The sequence below is a fragment of the Prunus mume genome, linkage group LG2 (genome assembly GCF_029339155.1).
Source record: "Prunus mume cultivar Tortuosa linkage group LG2, ASM2933915v1, whole genome shotgun sequence".
NCBI classification, from domain to species: domain Eukaryota; kingdom Viridiplantae; phylum Streptophyta; class Magnoliopsida; order Rosales; family Rosaceae; genus Prunus; species Prunus mume.
The window spans coordinates 45,234,769-45,262,463 of record NC_142699.1 but is presented as its reverse complement, the minus strand read 5'-3'; the positions used below and the strand labels follow the sequence as shown (position 1 = coordinate 45,262,463).

Sequence of the window (27,695 nt, the reverse complement as noted above, 5' to 3'; positions counted from 1 at the left end):
ATATTTTTTACTTTCCACTCACATTTTTCTACTACTTTCCATTTGTATATAAAAATAAAAATAAACAAATGGCCTCTTCTATCAAAGCAGGAGGCGCGTGGACAACTTAGGAATATATTGTGTTGTGTGAGGGTTGGGTGAAAGTTAGTCATTACCAGTCACGGACAATGAGATGAAGTTCTGTTATATGTGGAGAAAAATTCATGGAGAATTTTGTGAAAGATCGGGTTCGTCTTGGACGGAAATGGCCTTGGCTAGTAGGTGGAAAATTTTAAATAAAGAGTTATGGAAATGGAGAGATGCGTTGGCAAAAGCGAGGGACAGCATTCGAAGCGGTCAAAATCTTGCTGATGAGATAAAATATTTATAAATGCCATTTTATTTAATGTAACTTTTTTAAATTTGTTTATAAGGCACGACATGAAGCATTTGCATTCGAAGCAGTCATATTCTTTTTTTTTTTTCCTTGCATTTCCAATTTGTTTATATTTTCTTGCATAATAATTTTGCTTTTCTTGCATTTCCAATTTGTTTATATTTTCTTGCATAATCTTTTTTTTTTCTTGCAAATATATCCATAATTGTTTATATTTTCTTGCATTCACAATTATTTATTTTTAATAGATCATACAAACACCAATGTTGGGATGTTGTGAAGAATTGTTCGAGATTCAAAATAATTTCCACAGGTCCGACGGTTGGGAGAAAGGCGGCAAAGGCCAAGAGAGGGAGCACTTCGAACAATGAATGTGCACAATTTTTGGAGCAAATTGCTAGGAATGGCGCACTAAGAATTAAGAGAGACTTGAAAAGAGAAGAAGTGGATAAGGCACGACATGAAGCATTTGCAATTCAAAGGCAGCAGGCATAAGAACAAGACATGGAGGACAAAGAGATGAAAATCATGGCCATGGATAGAGCCATATGTCTCCTGAAACAAAGTCCTATTGGAAGCTAAAACGAAAGGATGTTATGAGAAGAAAGCTTTTCCATGATGATGGACCTAGCAATATACGGACTGGTTAAATGTTCAAAACCATTAGGTTGTATTGAAAGGGTTGCCATATGTATTAATGTGTTGTATTGTTTCCTATTTATTCAATATGTATTAATTTGTTGTATTGTTTCCCTTTTATTCAATAAAGAAAGCATTAAAAAAATATAGCTATTTATTAAAAACATTTCATACATCAAAACATTACATATTTAAAAACAAACCTTAATTCATTACAAACCACACACAAAATAAAACATAATTAAAAACAAAGCATAATTCCAAACAAACCACACACAAAACAAATCATAATTAAAAACAAATCTCACTTCATCACTATGATTGCCTTTCATCTCCCACAAGTGCTCGATGAAGTCAACTTGACGTCTCTTGTGAACATATGAAGATTGCATTTCCTAATAACGATCAATCATGGGGTTGTTGTATCGACCATCCCGATGTTACAATTCATGCTCCATTGATTATCCATTTGCTCCCATCCGCCTTTTATAAATTCTAGTCAATGTTGTGTTCATGGGATCGGGTTCGAACACTTCTGGAGCATCATAATCAAACACTTCTGGAGCATCATAATCATACTCATCCTCCACAATAATGTTATGGAGGATAAAGCCAGTCATCATAATGCTCTCCAGCACCTCCTCATCAAGCATCCGAGTAGCTCTCCTGATAATTGCCCAACGAGTTTGCAAGATACCGAAATACCTTTCCACGTCTCTTTCTATAACTTCTTGAAAGGCAGCAAAGCTTTTTTCCTTCTTGGATTAGGGATTCGGAATTGTTTTCATGAATGTTGCCCACCTCGGATAAATTCCATTTGCGAGGTAGTACGCACCCAAGTATACGGTATTGTTGATTTGGTATATGATCAGGGGGGAATGACCTCTCAAGTCATCGTTGAATACTAGGGATTGACCAAGCACATTGAGGTCATTCTGTGATCTGGCAACACCGAAGAAGGCATGCCAAACCCAAGTGTCGAATGAAGCTACGGTCTCTAGAATTATACTTTTTTAGCCCTTTCGATTCTCATAATCTCCCTACCAAGCAGTTGGGCAATTCTTCCACTGCCAGTGCATGCAATCAATGTTTCCAATCATGCATAGGAAACCTTGAGCCTTGACTTTTTGTACAAGCCTTCGAAGGTCCCTAGTCGTAGGTTTGCAGGAGGTACTCCCTCTTGTAGAGATTTTCTATTGCATCACAAAATCCGACTAAGCACTCTAGGATAGTGGATTTTCTCATCCACGCAATCTCATTCACTTGCTCTATAGATGCCCCATACGCAAGCATTCCTAAAGCAGCTGTAAGTTTTTGCTCTTGAAGAAGACCCAAAACCCCAATAGCATCATACTTCTGAACGAAGTATGTGTCGTAATTGCAAATATCATGCATGATTTTTTGGAACAAATAAGGCTGCATTCTATATTTCTCTCGAAAATGAGAAACATGATATAACGAATTTGGGATAAAGTAATCTCCCAAGAGATTTTTATCCCGAGATTGCCTATTTCTGTCCACATTCGGGGCACGACGACGATAGTGTTACCTTGATTCATTAAGCATACACACCTCTACAACCATTTTTTCTCCTCTTCATCGGCCTCATGATCTTATTCAGCACGTTTACGCATGATTTCTTCCTCTTCTCGCTCTTGCCTCTTCAACACCCTTCTCATGTTAAACATTGAGAGTAGAATGTGTTTTGTAAAATATGAGAAATGAAATAATATAGAAGATATGGCGTGAGAGGCATGAGTTGAGGGTGTAGTTTTATAGAGGGATTGAGAAGATAAAGATGACACGTTGGTGCAATTTTAGAGGGTGAAAATCTTATCTGAAATATGATATTATAATTTTTTAATAAATATCCAAAAATCTTATCTGACATAGGACACGTGGCGCAATTTTAAAGGGTGAAAATCTTATCTGAAATAAGACATGTGGCAACTGAGAGTCTCATCCGAAAATCTTATATGAAATTTGATGGACACGTGGCAACCAAAAATTTTATTCGAAAATATTATCTGAAATTTTAGGTGAGAATTTTATAATATATATTGACACGTGGCAACCAAAAATATTATCTGAAAACCTTATTAAAATTAATAGTTTAAGCATAAAAAATTGAAAATAAATTAAAATGAATAGTATTTGTCTTGCCCTTATACTTTAGGGCAACTCCACCAATTTGCCCTTTGCCATGGCAAGGGGGCTAAAGCTACTATTCACGTGAATAGTAGTTGCCCTTGCAAAAAGCCATTTCCGGAGGGTTAAGGTAGCTACTATTCACGTGAATAGTAGTTGCCCTTGCAAAAAGCCATTTCCGTTTCCACCCGTTGTCATGGCAAAGGGCAATTACTATTCATTTTTTTTTTTTTTCACAAATTTTTTTACCTCAATAATTAATTTGAATAATATTTTCGGATAAGATTTTCGGGTTCCTACATGTCAATACTATTCATATCTCATAATCGGATAAAATTTTCAATTTCAAATTTCAGATAAATTTTTTAAAAAATTGGCTGGTATTTATAGAAAAAATTCATTAATTTTTGGGTATTTTTAAAAAATTTGAATTTTTTCAATATTTTATTGCAAAAATTGGCTGCCATTGGATTGGAGGAAAAATCCGATCGGAGAGCTCAAACGATGCCACGTGGCAATATAAAAAAATCAAATGAGTGGTGATGCCATCGCGATGACATCACCCAAAACTGCTCGAGCTTGAAACTAGCCTCGTGCTCTTAATGGGTCCCACTCCATTAAGATCGCCCACCGAACGTGGTTTTTCACGCTGCCCGCCTAGCCTCGGGCTTGGGCTGCTCGGTGGAACCACTCTTAGGGTGGAACAAAAAAAAAAAAAAGCCTGCCACTATTTACATGAATAGTGTGAAACTTGCTTTTGCCTTGTCCTTGCCCTTGCCCTTACCCTTGCCTTTGGGTTGGGGTGCTCTTAGAAGAGTACATAACGGCGTCGTTGCAGAATCTTCCCTCAAAACCCAAAACCCTAACTCCATCAGAACCAAAACCCTAACGCCAAAAACCACCAGGAGACAGACCAAATTTGAGCTCCTTCAATGGCGGAACCCCAAATCTCCAAGACGTACCCTGTGAAACCCAAGCACAAACCTAAGCCCCGAACCCCAAAACAAACCGCAGAATCCAAGTACTGGTCCTCCTTCAAAACCAAGCAAATCCCAGACCTCATCTCCTCCATAACCTCCCTAACCTTCTCACCCACAACCCCACACTCATTCGCTGCGGCGCACTCGGCCTCTCTAACCCTCTACAATCCCCAAAACAAATTTTCACCCACCGCCACCATCTCTTCCTTCCGCGACGTCGTTTCCTCTGCCTCGTTCCGATGCGATGGTCTCCTCATCGCCGCCTCAGACCTCTCGGGCCTCGTCCAAGTATTCGACGTCAAAACCCGAACCCCACTTCGCAAGCTTCGTTCCCACACACGCCCAGCCCGTTTCGTCAAATACCCAGTTGCCGATAAGCTCCATTTGGTTTCCGGCGGCGACGACGCAATCGTTAAGTACTGGGACGTCTCCGGCGAGACCCCAATTTGCGACTTGCTGGGCCACAAGGACTATGTGAGGTGCGGCGATTGCTCACCGGTTAGTGCGGACATGTTCATAACTGGGTCTTATGATCACACAGTGAAGCTTTGGGATGTAAGAGTTAAGGATTCTGGGTCAGTAATGGAAGTGAATCATGGCAAGCCGGTTGAGGACGTAATTTTCTTGCCATCCGGGGGGTTAATTGCAACAGCTGGTGGCGATTCTGTGAAGATTTGGGATTTGATGGGAGGTGGAAAACTGGTGTATTCAATGGAGAGCCATAACAAGACTGTGACTTCGATTTGTGTTGGAAAACTTGGGAAGGATGTTGGGGAAGAAGCACAGCAGTACAGGATTTTGAGTGTGGCATTGGATGGTTATATGAAGGTGTTTGATTATGCCAAAATGAAAGTTACTCATTCCATGAGGTTCCCTGCTCCCCTCATGTCAGTAGGGTTTTCGCCGGATTGTTTGACCAGGGTTATTGGGACTTCGAATGGGACAATATACGCTGGGAGGAGGAAGAACAAGGAAGATTTTGAGGGTGGCTCTGATGAGGAGCTAGAGAGGCCGCTTTCCAAATATGAGAGGAGGCAAAAGAAGCTGAAGGCGTTAAGCTCTGGGGATGCTGGGGGATTGGGACCTGTGGAGGAACCACAGGTTCGGGTATTGAAGCCTACTAATTTTCGATATTTCCACAGAGGGCAAGGAGAGAAGCCATCCGAGGGGGAGTATTTGGTAATGAGACCAAGGAAAGTGAAATTAGGCGAGCATGACAAGCTGTTGAAGAAATTTAGGCACAAGGAAGCTCTAGTGTCTGTGTTGGGTAGTAAGAATCCGGAGAATGCTGTGGCTGTGATGGAGGAATTGGTAGCAAGGAAGAAATTGCTGAAATGTGTTTCGAATTTGGATATGGAGGAGCTCGGATTGTTGCTGATGTTTTTGCAGAAGCACTCGACCATCCCTAGTTACTCAGGGTTGTTGATGGGGTTGACAAAGAAGGTTCTAGAGATGAGGGCTGAAGACATTAGAGCTTCTGACGATTTGAAGGGTCATATTAGAAACCTTAAAAGGTCTGTTGAGGAGGAAATACGAATACAACAATCATTGCAAGAGATACAGGGTATAATTTCACCTTTGTTGAGGATCACGGGAAGAAGATGAAACTTGATTGCTTTTTGTCAATTTTCATGATCAATTTATCTTATGTTTTTTACTTATTACCTGCCTGAGGTTTCTTCTTATCATGGCAAGACAGTATCTGCAATTTTGTTTCTTTGGAATCTACTCTGAATGCTTGTTTCTTTTATGGTGTTTAAAATAATCTCAGTTTTACTGCCAAGAAATGTTGGCTCATGTTAAGTATACTATTCACATCTCATACTTTGTCTTAAATTTTCTTAGTGAGTTGTTTATCCTTGGGGATATAATCCCCAGTTCGTCAGAAGGTTAGGTCAAGTTACGGAACATGACATGAAATGCTGTATTTATATCCTTGGGGATATAATCCGCAGGGATGCGTACATATAACTGTGTTCGTATCTTGTCATGTAGTAGCTACAATGTGATGAGTTATGCATGCTTGTCAATTTTATTGCTTTGATGTTTGTAACCTACTACTACAGGTGACAAAAATTCCTAAGACATTTTCGACTGTGACGAGTTACATGAAACTTTCATTCCTTCGTTTGTGAATGAAAAACTTAATTCAATTGGTGGGCATGTGGAGTTTTGCATGGTAAATTTGTACACTCACTCCCCAACTTCTTGTATTTCACTAGAGGTTGTGACAGACATGATTGGAGCTTTGGATTTGCTCAATTCTCTTAAATCTTTACTTCGTGAGGTTGGTTTTGCTAATGAAAGGTCACAATTAGTTCTAAAAGATTGTCTTCGTAAACTGGGGACACTCACTCCCCAACTTCTTGTATTTCACTAGAGGTTGTGACAGACATGATTGGAGCTTTGGATTTGCTCAATTCTCTTAAATCTTTACTTCGTGAGGTTGGTTTTGCTAATGAAAGGTCACAATTAGTTCTAAAAGATTGTCTTCGTAAACTGGGGTCACTTCGTAAATTTTGTGTTCCTAATTTGAAAATTTTGGAGAAAATAAGGAAATTCTGCTTGGCAAATGCTTCCTTAATATTTTGCATCGTGTCAAGCTCTGCTAAATTGCAGACACAGAAAAAGGCACCCTTGCATTTGTTAGTGATTGATGAAGCCGCTCAGCTTAAAGAATGTGAATCAGCAATTCCTTTGCAACACCCGGGTCTTCGCCATGCTGTTCTCATAGGAGATGAGAGGCAACTCCCTGCTATGGTTATAAGCAAGGTTTCATTTTGTCCTTTGTGCTGTATAGTTAAAAAAGTTTGTAAAGCTTTATGTTTTATGTGAATTTTGAATAATGCACTTTCAGATCTCCGAGAAGAGAAGGGTGGTTTTGGAAGAAGTTTGTTCGGAAGACCTCTACTGTTGGGACATGAGAGGCACCTTCTCAATGTCCGGTATAGAATGCATCCATCAATCAGCTTATTCCCAAAAATGGAGTTTTACAACAACCGGATATTAGACGGTCCAAATGTCAAGCAAAGAAGCTATGAGAAGTGCTTTCTTTCTGGAAAAATATAAGAATGCTACTCCTTTATATGATGTAGCCAATGGACAAGAAGAATTTGATTGCGGGCATAGTCGTAAAAATATGGTTGAGGTTGCTGCAGTCTGTGAAATTGTTGCAAGCCTTTACAGAGGTAATTTTTGCTGTATTCTAGTGTAGATGTTCTTAACTGCTTCAGTTATGCTTGTAATGCTTGGAAGGTTTTTCTGTAACTATTTTTATGGACCACAGAATTTATTCGAACAAAAAAGAAGGTTAGTGTTCTGGTAATATCATCTTACAAAGCTCAAGTTAATGCAATTCAAGAGAGAGAGAGAATTACAGTGGAGTTTCTGGCACTGATGGTTCTCTGTAAGGGTTCAATCTGTTGATGGTTTCCAAGATGGTGAAGATGATGTGATAATTAATATTATCTCCAGAGTCAGATGTAATGAGAAAGGATATGTAGGTTTCATATCCAATCCTCAAAGAGCAAACGTGATGCTAACGCGTGCAAGGTGCTTCTGTCACATTGCGGTTGTACATGTAGTAGCTTAGGTGTACTGTCTGAATTTTTGGTGCTTCTGATGAAGTTGATTTGTTTCTTTGTGTCTGTTGACACTGTCTTTGGATTTTGGGGAATGAAGCGACTTTGATTAGAACTAACTCTATTTGGAAGAAACTAATTCTTGACGCAAAGAAACGCAAATGTTTTTATAATGCTGATGAGGACAAGAACTTGGCTTAGGCCATTGCAGCTGCCCTCATGGAGCTTGGCCAACTTCATATTCCACTTGATTCCGATTCTCTGCTGTTCAAAAATGCCAAATGGAAGGTGTGCTGCTACGTTTCCTTTCCGTTTGAATTATATTGGACTGCTGTTCTGCATGCCGCCAATATATAGTGTTATGTTGCACCTGACATTATGAATCAAAGCTTATAGAGTGCACAAATTTCCCTTGAATGGGGGAACATGCCTCTTTAAAGGCGAATTCGTTCTTTTAGATCCCGTTTGGTTCATGGAACATATTTGATGGGAAATCATTTTCCATAACATTTTCTAAAGGGTGGGAAATGACAATTCTTTTTCCATGTTTGGTAATGCTGGGAAAGTAACTTGAAATATCACTTCATTTCTTTTCCCAAAATGGAAAACAAATTATAGTTTCCCAATTGTACCCCTATTAAAAATATGAAAAATATGTACATTTTGTTAGAAGTATAATACCCACCTTGTTTGAAGTTGCTATGAGAAGGAGAATGTGAAAACTTGGGTGAGGTTGAAGTTTTGCATTCCTTGTGTAAACAAAGTTATGAGAAATACTTTCTAGGGAAATAGAATGTTGCTGGGAGGATTTTAAGAATTAAGAATTAAAAAAATAAAAAAGAATACTAATAGTTGTTGGATAAAATTGTAAAATTAGTCAGAAAAAATGTGCATTTAATGATGGCCTTACTTTCTCATGAGATGGGAAAGTAAAACCCAAGAAGGAGGATGGCTTCACGTTTCCTCCTATTTTTCCATTTGCCAAGCAACGGTTTCCCATACTTACTTACTAAAAATAGGAAAGCAATTGATTTCCCATCCATAAGCTTCCTTTTCCATGAACCAAATGGGGCCTTAGTCCACATAAAAATTTTAGTTGCTTGGTTCTTAGGATATTTGAGTTTAGATTTTATGTTTTGTAGCATTAAATCAATCTTCTTCCTGTATAGGTTTGCTTCACCAATGAAATTCAGAATTCCATAAAAAAAGATTAAAGACACTGAGATCCGTCCGGAAGATTTGGGATGTTCTTCCAGTTCCTGATAGTCCCGAACTTGATAAGCAGCTTGAAATTATGTTTCGTTGCTATACAACCGATGAGATGAGCCTCTGCCTGCGCAGATGTGTTGGGTAAGTGTAAGCGGCTTGAAATCATGTTTTGACAAGTTTAATAGAACAGTACATTTGTGCTGAAGCTGATTGATTGAAAGTATTCTATAGACATGGTTCAGAGACGCAGTTCCGATTAGATTGCAGGTGGATTCGAGCAGCTCCCATGAGGCTGATCCTGTGGAGGTTCTTTCAAAACCATTATCTTCACTCAGTCTAACAGATGAGCCACAAACATCAAGCACCCCTATCAACAACATATGTTGATCTTGAAGGTTGCGGCCATTACCTGATGATGATGCAGAAAAAAGATTAGAAATATATGTTGATCTTTGATTACTTGATTTAGCAATTCAATCAAACAATTACTTGGGTTTCGGATTCCGAAGTTCGGCCGATTTGATCCCCTCGTACATTTGTTGGTTCCTCCACAAGAAATATAACTTGGATATCATGTGTTATGATTTATGGTTGCATAACAAAAAAGAATTAGATTAGTGTACAAACAAAGCACAAGAAATTAGATATCGTAAGAAGAAACTACGATATTTAAAATACTAATTAGCATAAACCATTTGCATTACAAAAAGTTACTGGAAACTTCGTTTTTACTACTTCTCACCCACCGCTACAGTCTCCCATTCTCATCCCCTACCCAGACAAACTCAGAGAAATCGAAGTCGCAACGCCAAGCGCGTACACCCCAATCGCCGTCCCAATCAACTCCTTCCCGGACCTCGTCACGGCCCCAACCCCAGCAATCCCAGCCACGCCAATCGGAACGCGCCACATCACCGCCTTCCTGGCGTTCTCCACCACAGCTCCGGCGAAGAGCTCCACCGCCCACTGCTTGAACTCGGCCGGCCCGATTGTCTGGGCCCGCGGAGAGCGAGTCACGGCCTCGAGGGCCGAGTTGACCCGGGAGCGAGTCGGCGGAGATGGGACCCATTTGAGGATGAGGGGGTTGGGGTGGACGGTGCGCAGCGTTTCGTGGAGGTGGTTGGAGGCTGTGGAGAGCTGGTAGGGGAAGACGCCTTGGAAAGCGTGCTCGGTGAGCGAAAGGCAGTGTGTGAAGGCCGAGTCGCAAGCTGAGTCGAACGCGGCCGAGTTGGAGAGCGACGACTTCACTCGCTTTGAGCTTGAGATTCCCATCTCTCCTTCCCCTCTGGTTTTATGCGCGCAGCGTTGGGCTTCACGTTTTGAGGCCCCAACGGATAGTGTGTAGGTATTTTATGAGTTTATCTATTTATTTGCTGGTATATATTCTTGGAAAAGGTCCACATTTTTTCCCTCTTCTTTGTGGGATTTTACACTTTGATTCAGATGTTATTGATTAGTTTGATATTTATTGCAAATTCAATTTCGATAAATTATAAAATGCTATAGTAGTATGGTCACGCGATATATATTGTACATGTATTATAATATGGGTGGACGATATGATTTATTTTTCCCTCTTTTAAGGAATAGTTCAATAAATATCAACTTATATTATAATACGTGTATAAGATGTAACATGTGATAGTACGACATGTAACATGTGATCGTACTATCGTAATATACTATAATCACTCATTAAATTCCCTTCTAAAACTTTATAGTTCAATATTTTATGAGTTTCTTTATTTATTTGTTGATTTTTTATGTTAATCAGCATTTTTCTGAATTATAATAATAATAAAAGAAAATTTATTTGAAAGAGTCACTCTTTGTTTTCTTATTTGTCTTTGTTTTAATACCTTCGATATTTGGGAGGAGCGAATCGAATCCAAGACTTCAGATGCATGTGTAAATGTTGTTAACCATTTGAGCCACAAGACAGCTTCTATAAGTTCGATATCCATTGCAATTCAATTCCCATCCAAGATTCTGTCTAGAATAAATGTTTACATATCTCATCACATGATTATAAGGGAATTAGAAAGAAATTTGAACTTATCTTTTAAATTGCAATGAATGTCAAACACTGAAAACGAAAATTGGAATTAACTTTTATTTTTTTAGTAAATCTACTCTTACCATATTTGTATACCACATCTATCACATAAGATGTTATGAGAATGTGATATACAAATGTGGTAAAAGTAACATTTATTCATTAATTTAATATTTTTTTCTTTTATAATTTATTGACACTTTTAATTGTGATATGAAAATGTTGTAAGAGTAGCATATTATTATTATTATTTTTATGGAGGTGAAAAACCAAATTTCTTGGGTTTGGTTGTTAGTGGTGTTGCCCTTTGGAAGTTTGAGAAACACTGCATTTTACTATTCAAACCAATTAAATTATGACACGTGTGATAACATTTTCACTGTATTATTAGCCAGGATAGCAAATAACCAAAAATAAAAACCAAGTTGCAACCAAGTTTTTCTCTTGGAGTTTGGATGGAAGGTTTCTTAAACCTCTTCGACCTCGCTCCACAGTCTACAGGAGTACAACACCTTCCATGGAAGCTCTCATGGGTTCTATCAAATTCCATATTCCTCAACTGGGTTTCAAGCAAAACTACCCAGAACCCCACCTACGCTATCGTTTGGCGTTACCTTCTTCTTCTTCAACCCCAAGCCACATCGTCTGTGGCCTCAGAGGGGGACCAAGAAAGCCTTTATGGAGGTCAAGGGTGCTCTCAACTGAAGCCATTCAGGCAGTTCAGTCTCTAAAGCTTTCCAAATCAAACCCATCAAAGCTCGAGCAGGTTATGGGCGGTAGGCTCTCCAGGCTCTTGAAAGCTGACTTGTTAGACGCCTTGGCTGAGTTGCAGAGACAAAATGAAGTGGAATTAGCGCTCAAGGTTAGGGTTCTTCCCTTTGGTCATCATCTCTCTTGCGCCATGTTTAGAAAATTTATAAAAGAAAACGTTTGGCAAAATTATCCTTTACAATTTGGATTGTTATTGTTGTGCATAAACGACTAAACAGGATACCAAATCATCAAGAGCATGTTTGATTATCTTTTTGGCTTTTGGGGTTTGGGAAATAAGGGAGAGGGTATGCTCTCAGCGGCACTAAAAGTAAATTTGAGAAAATTATGACCACAAGTCCAAGTACATGGAATTTATGGATTTCTTCACACCAGCAAGTGACTTTTTATTCTGAAGTTCAATGAACTTTGGTTTTGTGATCAGATATGAATAACTGAATGTTGATTGTTGTGAGTATATATTTGGATATATTAGTCTGTTCATAAGGATTTGAATTACGTGATGGATAGTTTTGTTGTCAAAGGAAGGATGTATCTTTTTCATTCTGCTTAGGATATTCTAAAGAATATCAAAAGTTATTAAGCCATAAGTGCTTTCTAAATGATTCTGAAAGAAAAAGGAAGATGAAATTTTCTTACTTTTTCTAATTTGAATAATGCAATGCTTTTCTGGTTACGGTGCTGATTATAATTCAAAGTCCTTATTTTACTACTTAATTTGGGATGAAATAAATGAAATAAATGAGAAAAATGGTTTATCTCCTGCTTTTTGCCACTTTCACAGCTTCAGATTTTCTTAATGTAACTTACAACAGTCACATAGTTTTTTTTGAGGCATGAATAAGAAACAAGCCCTTTGCTGCCAATTCTGGCTGCTCATTCAACCAGGTTGGAATGTTTAGTTAGTCTGAAGAGTGCATGATGTAATTAAATTGTAGTTCTATACAATTAACAATCCTGTAACGGCTGGTTTGTAAGTTTCAGAATTTCTGACTCCAGTTATGAAAACTGTAAAACTAAGGGTTCCTTCTGTGATCATTTCGTTTTTAGTTTCCATTTTTTGGCTAGAGATAGAGGGGAAATGTATGAAGCAATGAGACATGAAGGGGGGTGGTGCGAAGGAGGATTGAGAAAATAAAGGAGAATGTAGGAAACAAAAACTTGAAAATGAAAACAACTTAAATTTATATATTTTTATTTCAGTTTTTAGTTTTCAGTTTTCATCTTACACACCATTTCACAAGCATTTCTTTCACATCCTCCCACCATTCCTTCCATCTCTAACAAAAAAATGCAAACTAAAAACAAAATGGTCACAAAGCAAGCTCTAAGTTGTCAACTACTTTAATCATAGTGTTTTCTATGATAATAGTTGAATATTGTTATTTTCAACTTGAGATGTTATATGTTATCTGAACGGGAATCAGGCTTTAGGTCTTCAAATTTGTTCGGGAGGAAGTATGGTATAAGCCAGATCTATCATTATACTGTAGCATGATCCTATTGTTGGGAAAGAACAAACTGATTGAAATGGCTGAAGAGCTTTTCTCTGGATTAAAGGAAGAAGGATTAGAATATGACACTAGGGCTTTTACTGAGATGATTGGAGCTTATATACAAGTGGGTATGACCGAAAAGGCAATGGAAACATATGAGCTGATGAAGGCATCAGGTTGTGTGCCAGATAAATTAACGTTTACAATATTGATTAGAAACCTTGAGAAGGTTGGAGAAGAAGAATTGGCGGCTCACGTAAAGAAAGATTGTGCTGAATATGTAGATTCTCCTGAGAAATTCTTTGAAGAAGCTGCAAGAAAACATGTAAGTGTTCAAATATTTATGTTCTGACCTTGTCCATAATATATGAATATGTTGTTTTGGGGTTAATGAGATAGAATCGTCTGTTGTTAAGGGTGTCTGCAGTGATTTGTGATAGTTATTTTCTTGTAATCTCCTTCTTTAATAATAAAATGTCATGCCTTCATCATCTGGAAATGCAGGCCTGAGGCCAATCAAGTTCATATTTAGTGTTCTGCAGTAAATGTTTTTTTTAATCACTTTCTATTACCATTTCAACTGTAAATCTTGGGACGCACAGAGGCTGAGTACATCACAGATGAAGTAGGCTGTATACTGCAATAACATTATATTCCTGGCTTCTAGTATCAATGTATCCAATGTATAAAGTCACTCTAGTTCCTTGCAAAGAATTTTGATTCCTTGGTTCTAAAGAAATCCTAGTACAAGCATGTTATAAAAGGAGGTAAAGTAAACAAAGGGTTTGGTGCGTACTTGATTTCCTCACTCATGTGATCTATGTTAGGGAAACTAGTTGTTGTGGATGTCATGTTGGTTAAAAGTAGGGTAAGGCCATCTCTTAGCATTTTTCAAAGTGGAATGTGAGCAATTTTAAACGTCATTGGAAGTTGTTAATCTTATATTTGGCTGCCTATCATTAGAAACATATCTATCAATGATACAATTAGTTTTATGTTTTCTCTTTATAGGAGACATACTTCTGATCAGTGTGTAAATCCATGACCATGGAAAAATTCTTCAAATAGAGCCCCAGTAGAATCTAGCTTTAACTGGATAAATTTGTGCTTCTTACATTTTGTTCATTTTAGTATGAAAAATGTGGAAATATTTAAGGAGCATATGACACTTTAAATGCATTTCCTATGAAATTTAGTTCATTCATCTATTTAGAATTTTACATTTTAAGTATCTGACTGCTCTGTTTATTATTAATTTATTACTGCAGAGGACGAGATCGCTCAATCTTGTTTGATAATTTCCCACTCTTGGGACTGCAAATATCGGGTCCGTTGACAGTGGTATTACTAGTACAGAAAGATGGTAGGTCAGTCGTTTGCTCGCGTGCTTGTGGACGAATTCCTAGTCGTTGATGCATTGTGAACCACTGACCTTAGTAATGCTCATGTGAGGAACTAGAGAAAATGGTTTAACAAATTGTTTTTTGTAATTTATCACAAGGCAGCATAGAAGCCTTGGGCTATTGCATTCGTACTAGGGAAAATTGATTTAAGATCTATAGAGTACAAACTCCTAGCAGAACAATTTTGTGATTATATATCTTGTTCATTACATATGGTTGTGCAATAAATTCGGATTATGGAAATATTGCATGCTTGTCATCCCAGTAAAGCAAACGAAGACAATTTGGATGTATCATATATGGCAATATTGCATGCCATTCCTCTCCTTCCTCTCCCACCTATTCAGTGACAAATTGACTGAACATAACTGGTAATCAGCAAATTAAGTTTTGTTTGTTATATGGAATCTGAGGTTATAGGCAAGAGGAGGTTTTTATTTTATTATTTTTTGTATTCCTTCTTCTTCTTCTCGCTCTCGCTTTCTTTTTAACGGATCTGTTATTGTATTTTAAAGATTTCAAGAAGGAATTATGAAGGGAGTGCACTTAAGCCCTTTAGATTTTGAGTCTCATAGGTCTGCGGAGAAAAAAGCAAACCCAGCCACTAGCGTGCTGGGTGCACAAGGGATTGTATCGGGTTTTGCAGGCAGTTTATTAACATTTATAGAAAGCATTGGGTCACAAATTCCATCAGCTCCATTCAAAGAAAGAAGAGTACATAATAATACATCATTTTTCTTTTTCCTCCACTGATCAAAGCCAAATTCTACAACGAAATGCTTGAAAATACAAATATTAGACACCTGATACTATATGGGCAAGGCCCTCCACCATAACAGAAACCATTGTAATAAAACCAAATTAAGATCAGAAAAAGGGACAACTAAATGAAGAAGAAAAAAACAAGCAAACAAACAAATTACAAAGCCGCTAATAGATATTACAAATTCCTTTTTAGTTGGCTAAATGGCTAGGAGAGCTATTGAACATACTGTGCCACATGAAAGCTCTTGAAAGCACCATCTCTAGCTCTTGGTGAGTCCAGTTATTAGTTGGAAGGTGTTGAAGAAACATAACCAACTCCTGGAAATCAAGCTTCTGAAGCTTATCTGACCACTGAATCAAATAATAGTGCTTTTAAGTTATTAACATCCACTTCATTGAGCAACCAAAAAGAAAAAACAAGCAATTTCAGCTGACCACGCAATAACAGAAAGGCAGTCATTCCTCATACATAATACACAAAACCAGAGAATACAGAATTATCCATTCAGATTCTCTGGAGTCAAATTAACCCAAGCACAACAAATGTAGTATAGAAAGAAATAAGTTGTTGCACCCACTGCATAAGCATAGTATATACGTGCAGAGACAATCTGGAGAGAAGGCGAACATGGGCCAGGAAAATTAGCAGAAAAGCCAATAAAAGGAGACCTTCCCTGAGCCTCCCAGTCACCATTAAAAACATCATGCATGGTATTGCATGAAATTGGCAATTTGTGGGGCCTGACGTTTTTGTTCCACACATAACCATTCCCAGATTCTAGATATGAAAGAAACTTGAAAAAGGAAAAAGAAAAAGAAAGAAGAGCACCAAAATGGTCACTTCAATGATAAGCAAGAATGCACCCACTATTTCTGTTAATGGAAAGTAGTGCGCGGTATATTTCTTCAGTTTTGAACAAGTTGGATGCCATGAATGCTATTCAGAAAAATCTTTGAAACAATCTATAAGGTGTCAAAGCATTATAATAGATTTCTTCCATAACCAAAGCTGAGAAAGGTATGTCAAACATATTAGCTTAGACCCCCCATAATTTCCCGAAGGCAAAGAAAACACATTGTTAATGCACAAATAAATCAACAGATGCATTTTCTTACCACAGCTAATACATCCAAACATGTAACCAAGGAAATTATATCCTTTCAAAGGCAAGAATTTCTATCTTACCGTTAAAAGAAAACTGGCAAATATATACGCAAGGAAGTCTGGCAATGCATCTCCTTCAGCAAGATAAGTATCCCATAGGCGAGTAATAAGATGGAAAGGAATCTGAGCAGGATAAAGAAAAAATTGCCATTAGCTTTGCAATAAATGACAAAACCACAACGTTGTGACCAAATTTCACTTAGAAACATTCTCAGCTACCCAATAACCTTAGGGTGACATTGTCCATAATATATGAATATCGTTAAAACAGGGAAATCTACAGAAATGTATGCAGAAAAGATATTTAGGATTACACCTCACGTATTAAAAGACAGTTGAACCAGCGGAAAGCAAATTGAAGAAATTCTAGCCCTTGCTCCTCCATGTGTGTAGATACCGGTTCTAGTACAGTAAGAATAAATCGCGTAAGTATACACATGAAGGATAATTGTAAAACTTTGACAGGTTTCTCTTCTAAATAAGAAACATCCCTAGAAATATACTTTCAAGAATTCACATTTACCGATTAAAGAATCCTCCTTGCTATGATAAAAATGTGTACCAAAATTTTATTGCATCAGGTGGAGAATTGGAAAAACAGTAAATGCAAAGAAAATTACCTCAAAATCTTTATAACATATAATAGCCAACCCCAAATTTAGCCTGATGCATGCCTCTACCCTCAATGGTGAATAATGTGTTTAAAGGACTGTGGATCAATTTTCTTAAAGTATCCTGTGGGCTTTGTGTCTTTCGCTGAAACTGTTTAGGGAAATGAGTAAACGGGGTTATTCCAATATACATTCTTTCACTTCTTTGCAAGTACTGAATTTCCCTCAAACAGGATTACCCAATAGTGCTCAGAATTTCCCTAAACAGTTCTTGATTTTCACACTTTGGCAGTTTAAGTTTTCAAAATAAATAATAATATAGAAGCAACATTTTAGTACTGAATTTCCTTTCATGAATTCCTATATGTTCAGAATGCTTCACTCTTTAGCCAGCTAAATCCTACATATGTGAAGTCATGCCTGCCATAACCATCTCTAGACCACTCTACCACCCTTTAATTACTCTCTATTGACAACATAACCTACACCCCAGCAACACAACCAACTCTTTCTCAAGTTAGGAATTGGAGCCTTTTGCCTTGGCTCTCTCATTTGCCACTGGTTATTCGTAAGTCCTCATATGCATAAAGAAAAGCAATGAGACTTCCATATTGAAAACTATGACAGAGGAAAATATTTAATTCTACAAATAATTTAGGGAACTATTCAGCAAAATTAATGAAAATGCATCTTGCAAGTCCATACAAAATTTAAGTATCAGTTCATGCAGAAAAAAAGGTGCAAGAAAGAGAAACTAAAAACAGAGAAATGGGGGTTACCATCAATCCGCCTGACCACTTCCTTTAGCTTAAACACAAGCCTCTGGATTCCCGGCTGGGCAAATGTGTAATGGTCTTGCATACCATCAAGTAACTTTGATAGGCACCAATAGCAATCAGCCTCTATGTTAGATATTTTATCAGGAGACAGATCAGAGAATGACCAACTATCCACACTCCCTTCTAAGTATTCTGATAAGAAAACGACTAGAAAGGGAGTAACAAGGTCATTTATTCCCTGAACATATCCACTTGCAGGATGTCTAATGGCCCTGAAAGACATTAGGAAAAGCAACTTGAAAAGACATCCTAATAATCATAAGAACTACATAATTTGAGAAACAAATAACTCAAAATGGTGGCATCTTGAAACCATGCTCCATATCTCAATCAAATTTTTAAAAGCTACATTACTGGAACCCGAAAACTGCTTACCCAACTAGTCATGCTAGCATAATAAGTATTGGCATAATCTTGTCACTTTGATAAGTAAACATTATGACTCACTCTGTCAACGTATGGTCCACATCTAAGGAAAACACTTACCATCCAAAACCGATGGAATAAAACTAGAACCTTAAAACATCCTGATCATAAGATTCAATAGTAGTGCAGATGTACGTACATGTATGTTCAGTTAACTGACATGTTGAGAATCAGGCCCCATGTTTCCCAGCTCTCTAAATGTACGGTTTCAATACAATCAAGTTGCAAAAATATAGTGTAGAGAATACATTGCAAATTACCCAAGTGTTTAATGAACCAAAGGCCTTTGGATGAACACAACAACTAAGACAATTGGACAAAAACATAAAAGACATAGGCCAAACATATCAAAACTGGTAAATCTGTTGGAGAAGTATCAAGGAATTTTGTTTTGTTTTGGGGGGGAAGGGTTGGCAAGTCCTGTTAAGTTAACCCAAAAAAAAATTTCCACATTAATGCAATATTTCTCTCTTCCTGACATGAACACATAAGGCATCCAAAAAAATAAACAAGGACAGGTATAGTATTTTAACCATGTGTAAAGGATGCGTTCCAAGGATTTCTGGACTTGAGCTTGCTGAAAAAAAGATACATCTGGCACAGTTCTTGGGCAATCGACAGCAATCTAAAAAGGATAAAAAAGCAATTGTCATAAATCACGAAGCACAAATTACACTAAGCAGGTAGGCATTGTGGGTAAAATTTAAAACACCTGGCGAAGCATGTTTATCTCATCATCTGAACGCTCAGTATCTGGAATGTCATAATACTGGGAAACACAGTCAAGATACTCAAGGCGCTTCCTTTTCAGAACTCCCCCCCTTCTATCTGAATTAGGTGGTGCATATCCCTGTTGTCAGTTCATGTTTAATTTCAAACAAGCAACAATGTTTACCAGATTAAAAAAATCCCAGGTTATTAAAATGGCTGATAAAAATAAACTCCTTTTATAGGAAATGATACTATCTTGAACAAATTCTCTAGAACTTCCATTTCAATTACCAAAAAGAATAAAACAAAAATATATATTAATAAACAGAAATAAAAGGTTTCTAGAAAAAGTGAAAAAAAAAAAAAAAAACCTCAAGTTCAAAGCATGGGCGTTACAATGGACACCCAGGGTGCACTTGACAACCCTGACCTAGCTGCAGGCATGGATGGTTGCAATAAACAAAACCACAGAACTACAGAAGGCAATACAAAGGAGAACCTTGCACCTTCTATGTCCATAATGCTCCCTCTCACAAGGTTTCCACAAAAACAATGGCTTTTTTGGGATTCATCACTTTTGTGGAGCTTTGCAAGGACATGCCTTTGCAAGCCTATTATACTATATGCAAGCCATACAAAGTGGATAATATTCATGTAATGCCCACCCCACTTGAAATCCTTCTAGCAGTCCAATGGGAAATAACATGACAGCTATTCTTTGGTTGAGTACTATCCAATGACTAAAATTCTAAAACTTTCAATGTTAATCTTAAAAGGATCAAAGCATCGAGCTTACCAAAAGAAGTCTCCATACATCAGGTCGCATATATGGTGGTATGCCACTCCAAGCCAACTCACGCAACTTCTCTACACAAACCATAGAAAATTAAATGTTTGAAAAGAAAACGTAAAAGGAAATAAAAGATACAGAGCTTGGTTAGCAACAAACAAAATTTGTGGAGGTAATAGATATATCAAAAGAGTAACAATAACAAGTGTGCAAATTTAGATCACATGATGAGGTTGGCTGGTGATCATGAAGATTGGGTTATACAAAAATGTAAAGCTCCTAAGCAAGAAACAAGACCCAGAACATATTCTAACAGTTACAAGCACGACCCTGCTGGTATAACTATAATTTCATCAAATTGGAGGGAGAAAAGAAAGGGGAAAGAGTAATGACTTAGTCATTATACCCAGTATGACTGTTGTCCCTGAAAGGACCTTTGTGAACTTTATAATTCTTGCAGAATCAGTAGCTCTAGCACCCATGGTGGATTTTTGTGCTTCTTTGGAAGTATTCTCAATATTTGAGGTTGATGAATTTAGGCCATTTGAATTTGCATTATTGCTTGGCTTGTTCAGGTTCTGCACTTCTTCCTGTGTTAGAAGTAAAAACCAAGCTGTTACATTCTCAGTTAATAATTTATAGCAAATACTATGATATGGAAATTTATTACAGAAAAGATATATCAAAATAAACCTCTAGGTCCTTGGACATGTGATCACTTGTTTCAGCATCATTGTATGAGAAGCTCCTTTCATAATTTGGAGAGTGCCCTTGTATGTTTGACTGATCTAGTGGGTCTGATCTTCTACTCAGTAACACTTTACCAGGAATACTACGCCCTTTGAGCAACCTAGAAATCATGATAAATAAACCATGACAGACATAAAAATTAGATATTTAGCAAATTTTAGGACAATACATCACATTTGTTTTGTTCAGAAGGGCATTTAGTAACTGAAGCACACAACAGAACCACAAGACTTCCTGATATGCTATCAAAAGAGCTCTGGGTTACTTCACTTTGTGACACAAACTAATAACAACCAAAAGTTTTATGAGAAATTTTGACACACATTAAGGATTCATGCGAACTTCTATAACTACTGATACTGCAGATATCAGATAGAACATTATACCAAATGTACCTAAAATCTAAATCCAGAGCTCATGGAAAGTGCAGGACTGGGACAAAATAAATGCAAAAATTACTGAAGAACTGAACCATAGTTCTGAAACTAAATATAATAAATGACACAAATGAGTAAATCTGAGAAACCCAAGTACGTACTTCTTAGTCAGGAAAATAAACCCAGAAATAATCGAATTTACTGTCACCAATTTTCAGCTACATGACATCAATTTAAGGTTACGCCTATACGATGGGTAAACAAGAAAACTAAGCACAATAAGCACGATCAAACTGCGAATTACCAATTAAATTAATATAGTCTGATTGCATCTGTTGTCCCCATTTTCTCATCAACCAAACAGAACAGAGTATTAATGAATAATTCAATTTAAGCACAGTACTCTCACAAATCACAGAATTTTTTCTACTGATTTGCATAATAAATCGAAATCACCAAAACCCGTAGTCATTTTCTCAATCACCTTGTAGAATTGGAGAGAAACAAGCTATATTTTACGAGTGTGAGATAAACAGTCGAATTGTGAAAGTCTAATAGTTCATGTATAAGATAGAAGCTTTTGCTCAATGGGTTTTCAAATCTGAGCAAAATCATAAATTAGGAGAAAACAAACTATAAATTTAAAATGAAAATAAAAAAGAGAAACTGTTGGGAACAGGGATTGGTACCCTTGAACATTTCGGAGGGTTTGGTTGAATCTTGAATCCAGGGTTGAGAAAGCACTATCTTTGTTCGAGTTGTTTTCTTCACTGTTGTAGCTTTGGCTGCTGTTGTTCTTCATGGTTGCTCTACAATGACCATTCTTCTCTTCTTCTCTGTGCTTGCTAGTCCTTTACTCTCAGCTCTGACCAGTCACCATATAAATAATTTAAAAAATATAAATATAAATAATAATAAAAAGCCAAAACAAAACCAAAAAACAAAAAAGTCATTAGATTCACAAAATCATAGGTTTTGTTTTTTAGAGGGCGTTTGGTATACGATTCAAATAAAGAATTCAAAAACTTTGATTTTTTTAAAAACAAGGAGTTCTTAAATCTATTTTTAAGATTCAAAAACTTATTTAGTATGCAACTTGAAAATTGTTTTCAAATCTTAAAAATTTGAGAACTTATGGGTTGTTAGAAAAAAACTGAAAAAATAGATATTTTTTGTTTTTAATAATTATAGTGTTTTTTAGTTGTTCTTGGGTTTGAGTTTTTAAAAATAGGGCTACCAACCATATTTTCTTTGTTTTGAACTCAAATTCTGTTTTTGAGTTTAAAAAGTTGGATTTAAGTTGAATACCAAATAGGCCTATATATTTTTATTTTTTTCATTTGTGGTTCTTAACATTAATATGTGTGCGCACAAGTGGCACTCAAAGTTAATACGTGTGCGTCAGATGTCTTTTTATTTAGTTTTTGTGTTTTAAACAAAAGAATTCATAAAAAAAATTAATTAAAAAAATCAACAAAATTTTTTTACAAACTCCTATGACATTATTTTCGAGAATAAAGTTTCAAAAATGTAATTTTGAATAAGTAAAATTCAAAAGTAATAATTGATTTCCTAATACAAATTTTACAGGATTTTTATTTTTTATTTTTATCATTTTGTATATTATGTTTCTCAAAGCTCTGATTTTCTAATTAGGTTTATTTACATCAATGCTTCCTGAAACTACAATCAAATCTCACATTGCCCCTCAAACTTAAAGTTGCCTACTTACCCAGCTTGGCAGTGTTTTAGTGACATACTTTGCCCCCCGACGTCAACTTTGTCCCAAATTTCGTTATTTTTTGGGAAATAACCTAAAATGCCACCCATTTCATAATTTTAACTAAAAATACCACCCCTTCCTAATTTTTGTACAACTACCACCTATAAATATAAAATTATTGTCCACTTATTGTACCCATATCAGTTTTTCAGAAATTGGCTTCTCTCTCTAACTCTCTTCACTCTATTTCTTCGGCCCGTCTCTCTCCCTCATGTACCTCTCTCCCTTCGACGCAATCGTCTTTCTCCCTCAACGGTGGCTGTTCATCCAAGCGTAACTCCATCGTTGACATCCACGAGGTACTGTTCATAACCATTTTCTTTGAAATTTGGAGTTTTTGTGAATTTGGTTTATGGTGTATGGATTTGTAAGAAATTGGTTTAGGGTTTTAGTGTTTAGGGATTGCTCAGAAATTGGGTTTGGGTTTATGGGTTTTATGAACTGGGTAATAACTCACACCCACTCTCACTCGCTTGTGCAGCCTCACGAAATCAAACTCTTCATTTTGTCACAGAACGTCTAGGCTTCGTTCACCTTTGTCTGGGTAAGTCCCAACTATCTATATTGTTTGATGAGATTTTAACAATTGAAATGACCGTATTAAACATTCTTATGTTGGACAGAACACAAAGAAGCACCTGACACAGAGAGTCCAGAGTTTGGACGATAAATTGTTGGAGCAGAAAGAGATCTCAAAGTCGATTCTGGAGAATGTATGTCATTTTCTGCATATTATGAGCTTTTAGTTCTTAATTCATAAATTCAAATTAAAAAACTTCTAGTTTGATGAGGCTTAAGCAAAAACTTCTGACATTATCAATATGGATTTACTCAATTCTTACATTTTTGGAATACTGTGAGATCCTTGCATGTAATAATAATATTTTTTCTGATTGTGTAGAAGGCTATTGGGTAAGGACTTGACTGGTTTGAGCTTGAAAGAATTGCAGCAACTAGAACAGCAATTAAATGAAGGATTATTGTTAGTGAAGGAGAGGAAGGTTCTATTATATTTTCCTTTTTCATTTTTTTTCCTTTCAGTTATTCAGTAGAGATGTCAGATTATGTTGCAGATTGTAACATGTACTAATTCCTGCAATCTGAAAGGCCTGAATATATATTCTACTATTTCAGGAGCAATTACTAGTGGAGCAACTAGAGCAATCAAGAGTGCAGTGTACGTGGAAGCACAACCCAATTTTTTAGTCTTTTTAAAGTTAAAGCTGTAGTAGTAGCACTTTGCATAGTTTATGCTTTGAAGTATCACTTTCTACAGAACTAAAGAAGAAAATTCATTTCTCCAAGCATATGAAAGCTGCAGTTTTTCTTGAAGTTTACTAAAGATACTATTTTGTTTCGATTAAGCTACTTTTACTTTGAAGTATGGATAATCACAATGATTTAGAGCAAAAGAAAAGAAAAAATAAAAAGAGGAAGGGATATGACAATGAAAAGTGACAGGAAAAGGAAGAAAGTGACTAATCTATAATGTAAAGTTTTTCCTTATATACTTATGTTCTGGTTTTAAAAGCTTGGCTTTATAGTATAAGTTGCACAATGACCTTGCATCTACACTGGTATGTATAGAAAAGACTAAGTTTATTTATTTATTATCAACAAAACGGACAATTTTACTCGGTATTTAATTTTCAGCTATTTGTTTCCTCCAGGAACAGCGTGCTATACTTGAGAATGAAACATTGCGAAGACAGGTAAACAACATTCTTCTTGCTAATGAAAATTTGATCAGTTTCTGACATTTACTTCCCTATGAGTGATTTGTATATTATGATAATATTGTAGGTCGAGGAGCTTCGGTGTTTATTTCCACAAACTGACCGTGCAATCCCATCCTATCTGGAATATTATCCGGTGGAATAAGAGAAATCCCTTGTAAACCATGGTGTCACAAGCCCAGACTTGGTCAACAATTTTGCATTTGAGAATGGAGATTCTGACATCACCCTGCATTTAGGGTACTATTCTGTCTTTATTAACAAAATAACCTTCAAATAAACTGCAAAACTGTTGTTGCTTATTGTTTCTTGTGCATCCTAGGCTACTTAATATATTTAGATAATATTTCCGAGTTGCCTAGCCCATTGCTTAGCGGTGGCAGAGCATGGAAAATTTTAGGGAGAGGTAGAGGGAAGTAAAGTAAAGTGTTAAAAGTTTATTACTGGTGAAATAAGTATATAGTACTTATCCATAATGCGAGTAAAATTGATCACTACTAGAAAACTAATGTAAACAACGCAAATGTTAATTTCAATATGGTCAAACTATAGTATCTTTCAAATGTGCTTGATGTTCTTTCAAAGAGTAGAACTCATCTATGATAAACAGTCATATTGTTTGGCTGATTACTGAGGGGGGACTAATCTGCTCCCACATGAGGGATTCGTTCCTTCTTTTGCAACTACTGCCTTTTCACAGGACCTTACAGGGCTCCCTAGCTATAGGTAAACTTGATTTTGTAGCCTTTTATTCTGCTATGATCTTATTTAGCTTCTCTTAGAGTGGTTTTGTCCTTTTTGTTCCTCTTTCTTCATGTATCCTTTATCTATTTCAACAAATTTCTTCGTGTATCGTCGAGGTTTTATATAAATAAAAAATATAAGTAAATAAATATGCCCAACTGTACAATCTAGACTAAAAGGCCTCAATTAAATTTTGGGATGGATTGTGGTTAGGATGGGCAAGCCAAAATATACCCAGCCCTGTTAAGGAAACTTTAAATTTATTTGCTCCTATGATTTCTTGTTTTACAGTTGACGCAAAACAAGTTTCTCAAGTGAAAATTAACATTGTTATCTAAGTGGCGAAGCCATAGCTAGGCCTGCCATGGCCCTGACACTCCCATTTAATTTTTAATCTTTTGTAATCTATTATAAAATATATGTTATAGCAATACAATTACTGTAATTAGATTAGTGATGGCCCTCCCAGTTGAAGATGAAAAATCTATGTGGAGGTGATATTGAAATTTTGGCCCCTCCATGCTAAGAATCCTAGCTCCTCCACTTATCTTATTCTGTTGGTTGTACATCTACTGTCTTTTTGCCAGGCTACCAAGTGATGTTTATGGCAAGAGGAAGGCTCCAGAAAGAGAAGCTCACTCCAATGACTCAGGGAGCCAATTAGCCCTGTAATTGTTTCTGAGGTTCTTTTTGCCATAAAATCAACAAATGCTATAGATGAATTTCATATAGTTGAGAGTGTAGCTTATAAGCTTTCATCGAAAGGTCAGTAACTTGTAAAAGAGAAGGTAGAATCCTTAGGTGACCTGAAAATCATCAATGTGGAGACATAGAAGTTCCTTTCTTGGGAGGTTTGGCTTATGGAGAGGAAGCTGCTCTAGTTAGTTATACTTGTTTCCTTTGTAATTTGCTTTGAGGCCAGAAATTCTTTTTTAATTAAAAAAAAAGATAAAAATGTAATCTGTTTTGGATATTTACACCATGAGATTGGGGGAAGGGAAAGAGGTCAAATAGGGATCCTTTACAGCATGAGTTTGCATTCTTGAACATTGTAATGGAGCCAATCTGCTTGTATGCATATCTGATGCTTTCTGCTAAGGTTCCCATTTATGTCATGCCTCTTTTTTCTTTTTTACTTTGCTTTTTTTCTTTTGGCTTGTCATATCTGTGTGCTAGATAGCTGCATTTGACACTATGAACCCGACTTGGTGGCGTTACAAATTAACATAGGTCTTAATTCAGGCTGCCATTCATAAACTCTATCTCTATACTTAACCCGGTTGTTTTTGCAGGTCGGTCTCAACCAAGTGTTGATTGCAATATTCTAAAGAAGATGACCATTACACTGTTATTTTATGTAGGTATACGTATGAGATGGCTTAGCTTTAATTGGTTTGGTTGTTCCAAGTTTTATGTACACAATCTCACAATAATTGCTGAGTTGTTTTTCATTTCATGTATTTCTCCGTGGTTTTTTTTCCCCCAATAAGCTTGAATGGATTTTCTTTTCTGTTGTATTTGGCCCTTCAAGCATGCCAAAAGAGAGCGAATAGGGAGAAAGAGACAGAACGAAGCTAGAGAGAGAGAGAAAGAGCTGCACTACAAAAAGAGAGAGAGAGAGAGAGAGAGAGAGAGAGAGAGAGAGAGAGAGAGAGAGAGAGAGCCAAGAGTGACAGAGTGCGATAGAGAGATACCAAAGAGAAGAGAGATGTGTCGAGAGAGAGCTGAGTGAGCTAAGAGAGAACAAATTTTTGAACATATCAAAAATCAGCAATAAGTGGACAATAATTATATTTTTATATGTGATATTGTAATACTATTACTATTGTATTGTGGTTATATTACTCTAATATTGCCTCTATAGTGTCATATATTGGCTTAATATTGCTATTATATCGTATGTCAATGGCCATTTGGTCTAATAGCAGAGTCTCCACTTCACTGAAAGTAATCTTGAATTCAAATCTCATGGACACGACAATTGTTATCCATCCTTATATTAGCATGAATTGATGTTGACCTTTGAAATGATAGTTGGAGTTGCACATCGATTGATATTCAAAAGGAAAGTAATTCTCTCCCTCAATGAATCTAAAGAATATGCCGTCGAAAAATTCACAAAATCTGAAGAATATAACCATGAAATGGTTGAATGTTTCAACAATGCCTTCGAAATATTTTGAGATTATGCTTCGGTCATCTCACCAGACTACAATTGGAGTGAAATTGATGTAGCTGGTGTCTTGGAGGTGCTGAATATGGGTGCTGAAGGAATGGCTCATCATAGCCTTGTGCATGCAGCGAGGAGAAAGGACAAAGACATGGATCTTTTGATGGAC

General features: G+C 36.7%; 4 protein-coding genes and 2 pseudogenes across 7 annotated transcripts; 4 read left to right on the top strand and 2 right to left on the bottom strand.

Annotated features, from left to right (window-relative positions):
- The first annotated feature begins 3,976 nt into the window (after window positions 1–3,976).
- SWA1 (transducin family protein / WD-40 repeat family protein) lies at window positions 3,977–5,930 on the top strand. The gene has a single exon (XM_008224226.3). The coding sequence runs from the start codon at window positions 4,096–4,098 to the stop codon at window positions 5,746–5,748; it is 1,653 nt and encodes a 550-aa protein (XP_008222448.2). The 5' UTR covers window positions 3,977–4,095; the 3' UTR covers window positions 5,749–5,930.
- A 607-nt stretch (window positions 5,931–6,537) lies between these two features.
- Window positions 6,538–7,843, top strand: LOC103322330 (putative helicase MAGATAMA 3; annotated as a pseudogene). Its single transcript, XR_016123593.1, has 3 exons — window positions 6,538–6,903; window positions 6,985–7,331; window positions 7,430–7,843. The product of XR_016123593.1 is annotated as a putative helicase MAGATAMA 3 (transcript).
- A 1,730-nt stretch (window positions 7,844–9,573) lies between these two features.
- On the bottom strand, window positions 9,574–10,291 carry LOC103322320 (uncharacterized). Its single transcript, XM_008224225.2, has one exon. The coding sequence runs from the start codon at window positions 10,203–10,205 to the stop codon at window positions 9,705–9,707; it is 501 nt and encodes a 166-aa protein (XP_008222447.2). The 5' UTR covers window positions 10,206–10,291; the 3' UTR covers window positions 9,574–9,704.
- A 1,128-nt stretch (window positions 10,292–11,419) lies between these two features.
- Window positions 11,420–14,764, top strand: LOC103322318 (pentatricopeptide repeat-containing protein At1g62350-like). Its single transcript, XM_008224222.2, has 3 exons — window positions 11,420–11,851; window positions 13,195–13,581; window positions 14,525–14,764. The coding sequence occupies exons 1-3, from the start codon at window positions 11,507–11,509 to the stop codon at window positions 14,549–14,551; spliced, it is 759 nt and encodes a 252-aa protein (XP_008222444.2). The 5' UTR covers window positions 11,420–11,506; the 3' UTR covers window positions 14,552–14,764.
- A 568-nt stretch (window positions 14,765–15,332) lies between these two features.
- LOC103322316 (uncharacterized) lies at window positions 15,333–21,967 on the bottom strand. Of its 3 annotated transcripts, none has more exons than XR_513449.2 (10): window positions 21,783–21,965; window positions 20,660–20,816; window positions 20,373–20,556; window positions 19,973–20,043; window positions 19,178–19,315; window positions 18,999–19,090; window positions 17,980–18,251; window positions 16,911–16,991; window positions 16,611–16,712; window positions 15,333–15,775 (listed from the first exon to the last, which is right to left on the bottom strand). XR_513449.2 is itself a non-coding variant. In XM_008224219.2 (10 exons), exons 1-10 carry the CDS (start codon window positions 21,893–21,895, stop codon window positions 15,614–15,616), a joined length of 1,377 nt encoding a protein of 458 aa, XP_008222441.2. In that variant the 5' UTR covers window positions 21,896–21,967; the 3' UTR covers window positions 15,333–15,613. The 3 variants fall into 3 exon arrangements, 1 of the variants encoding a protein (XP_008222441.2); XM_008224219.2 differs by having other exon boundaries at window positions 16,906–16,991; window positions 21,783–21,967; XR_016124101.1 differs by lacking the exons at window positions 15,333–15,775; window positions 16,611–16,712 and adding an exon at window positions 17,210–17,351 and having other exon boundaries at window positions 21,783–21,966.
- Window positions 21,968–23,697: 1,730 nt separating this feature from the next.
- Window positions 23,698–26,335, top strand: LOC148920518 (agamous-like MADS-box protein AGL15; annotated as a pseudogene).
- The last annotated feature ends 1,360 nt before the right edge of the window (window positions 26,336–27,695 follow it).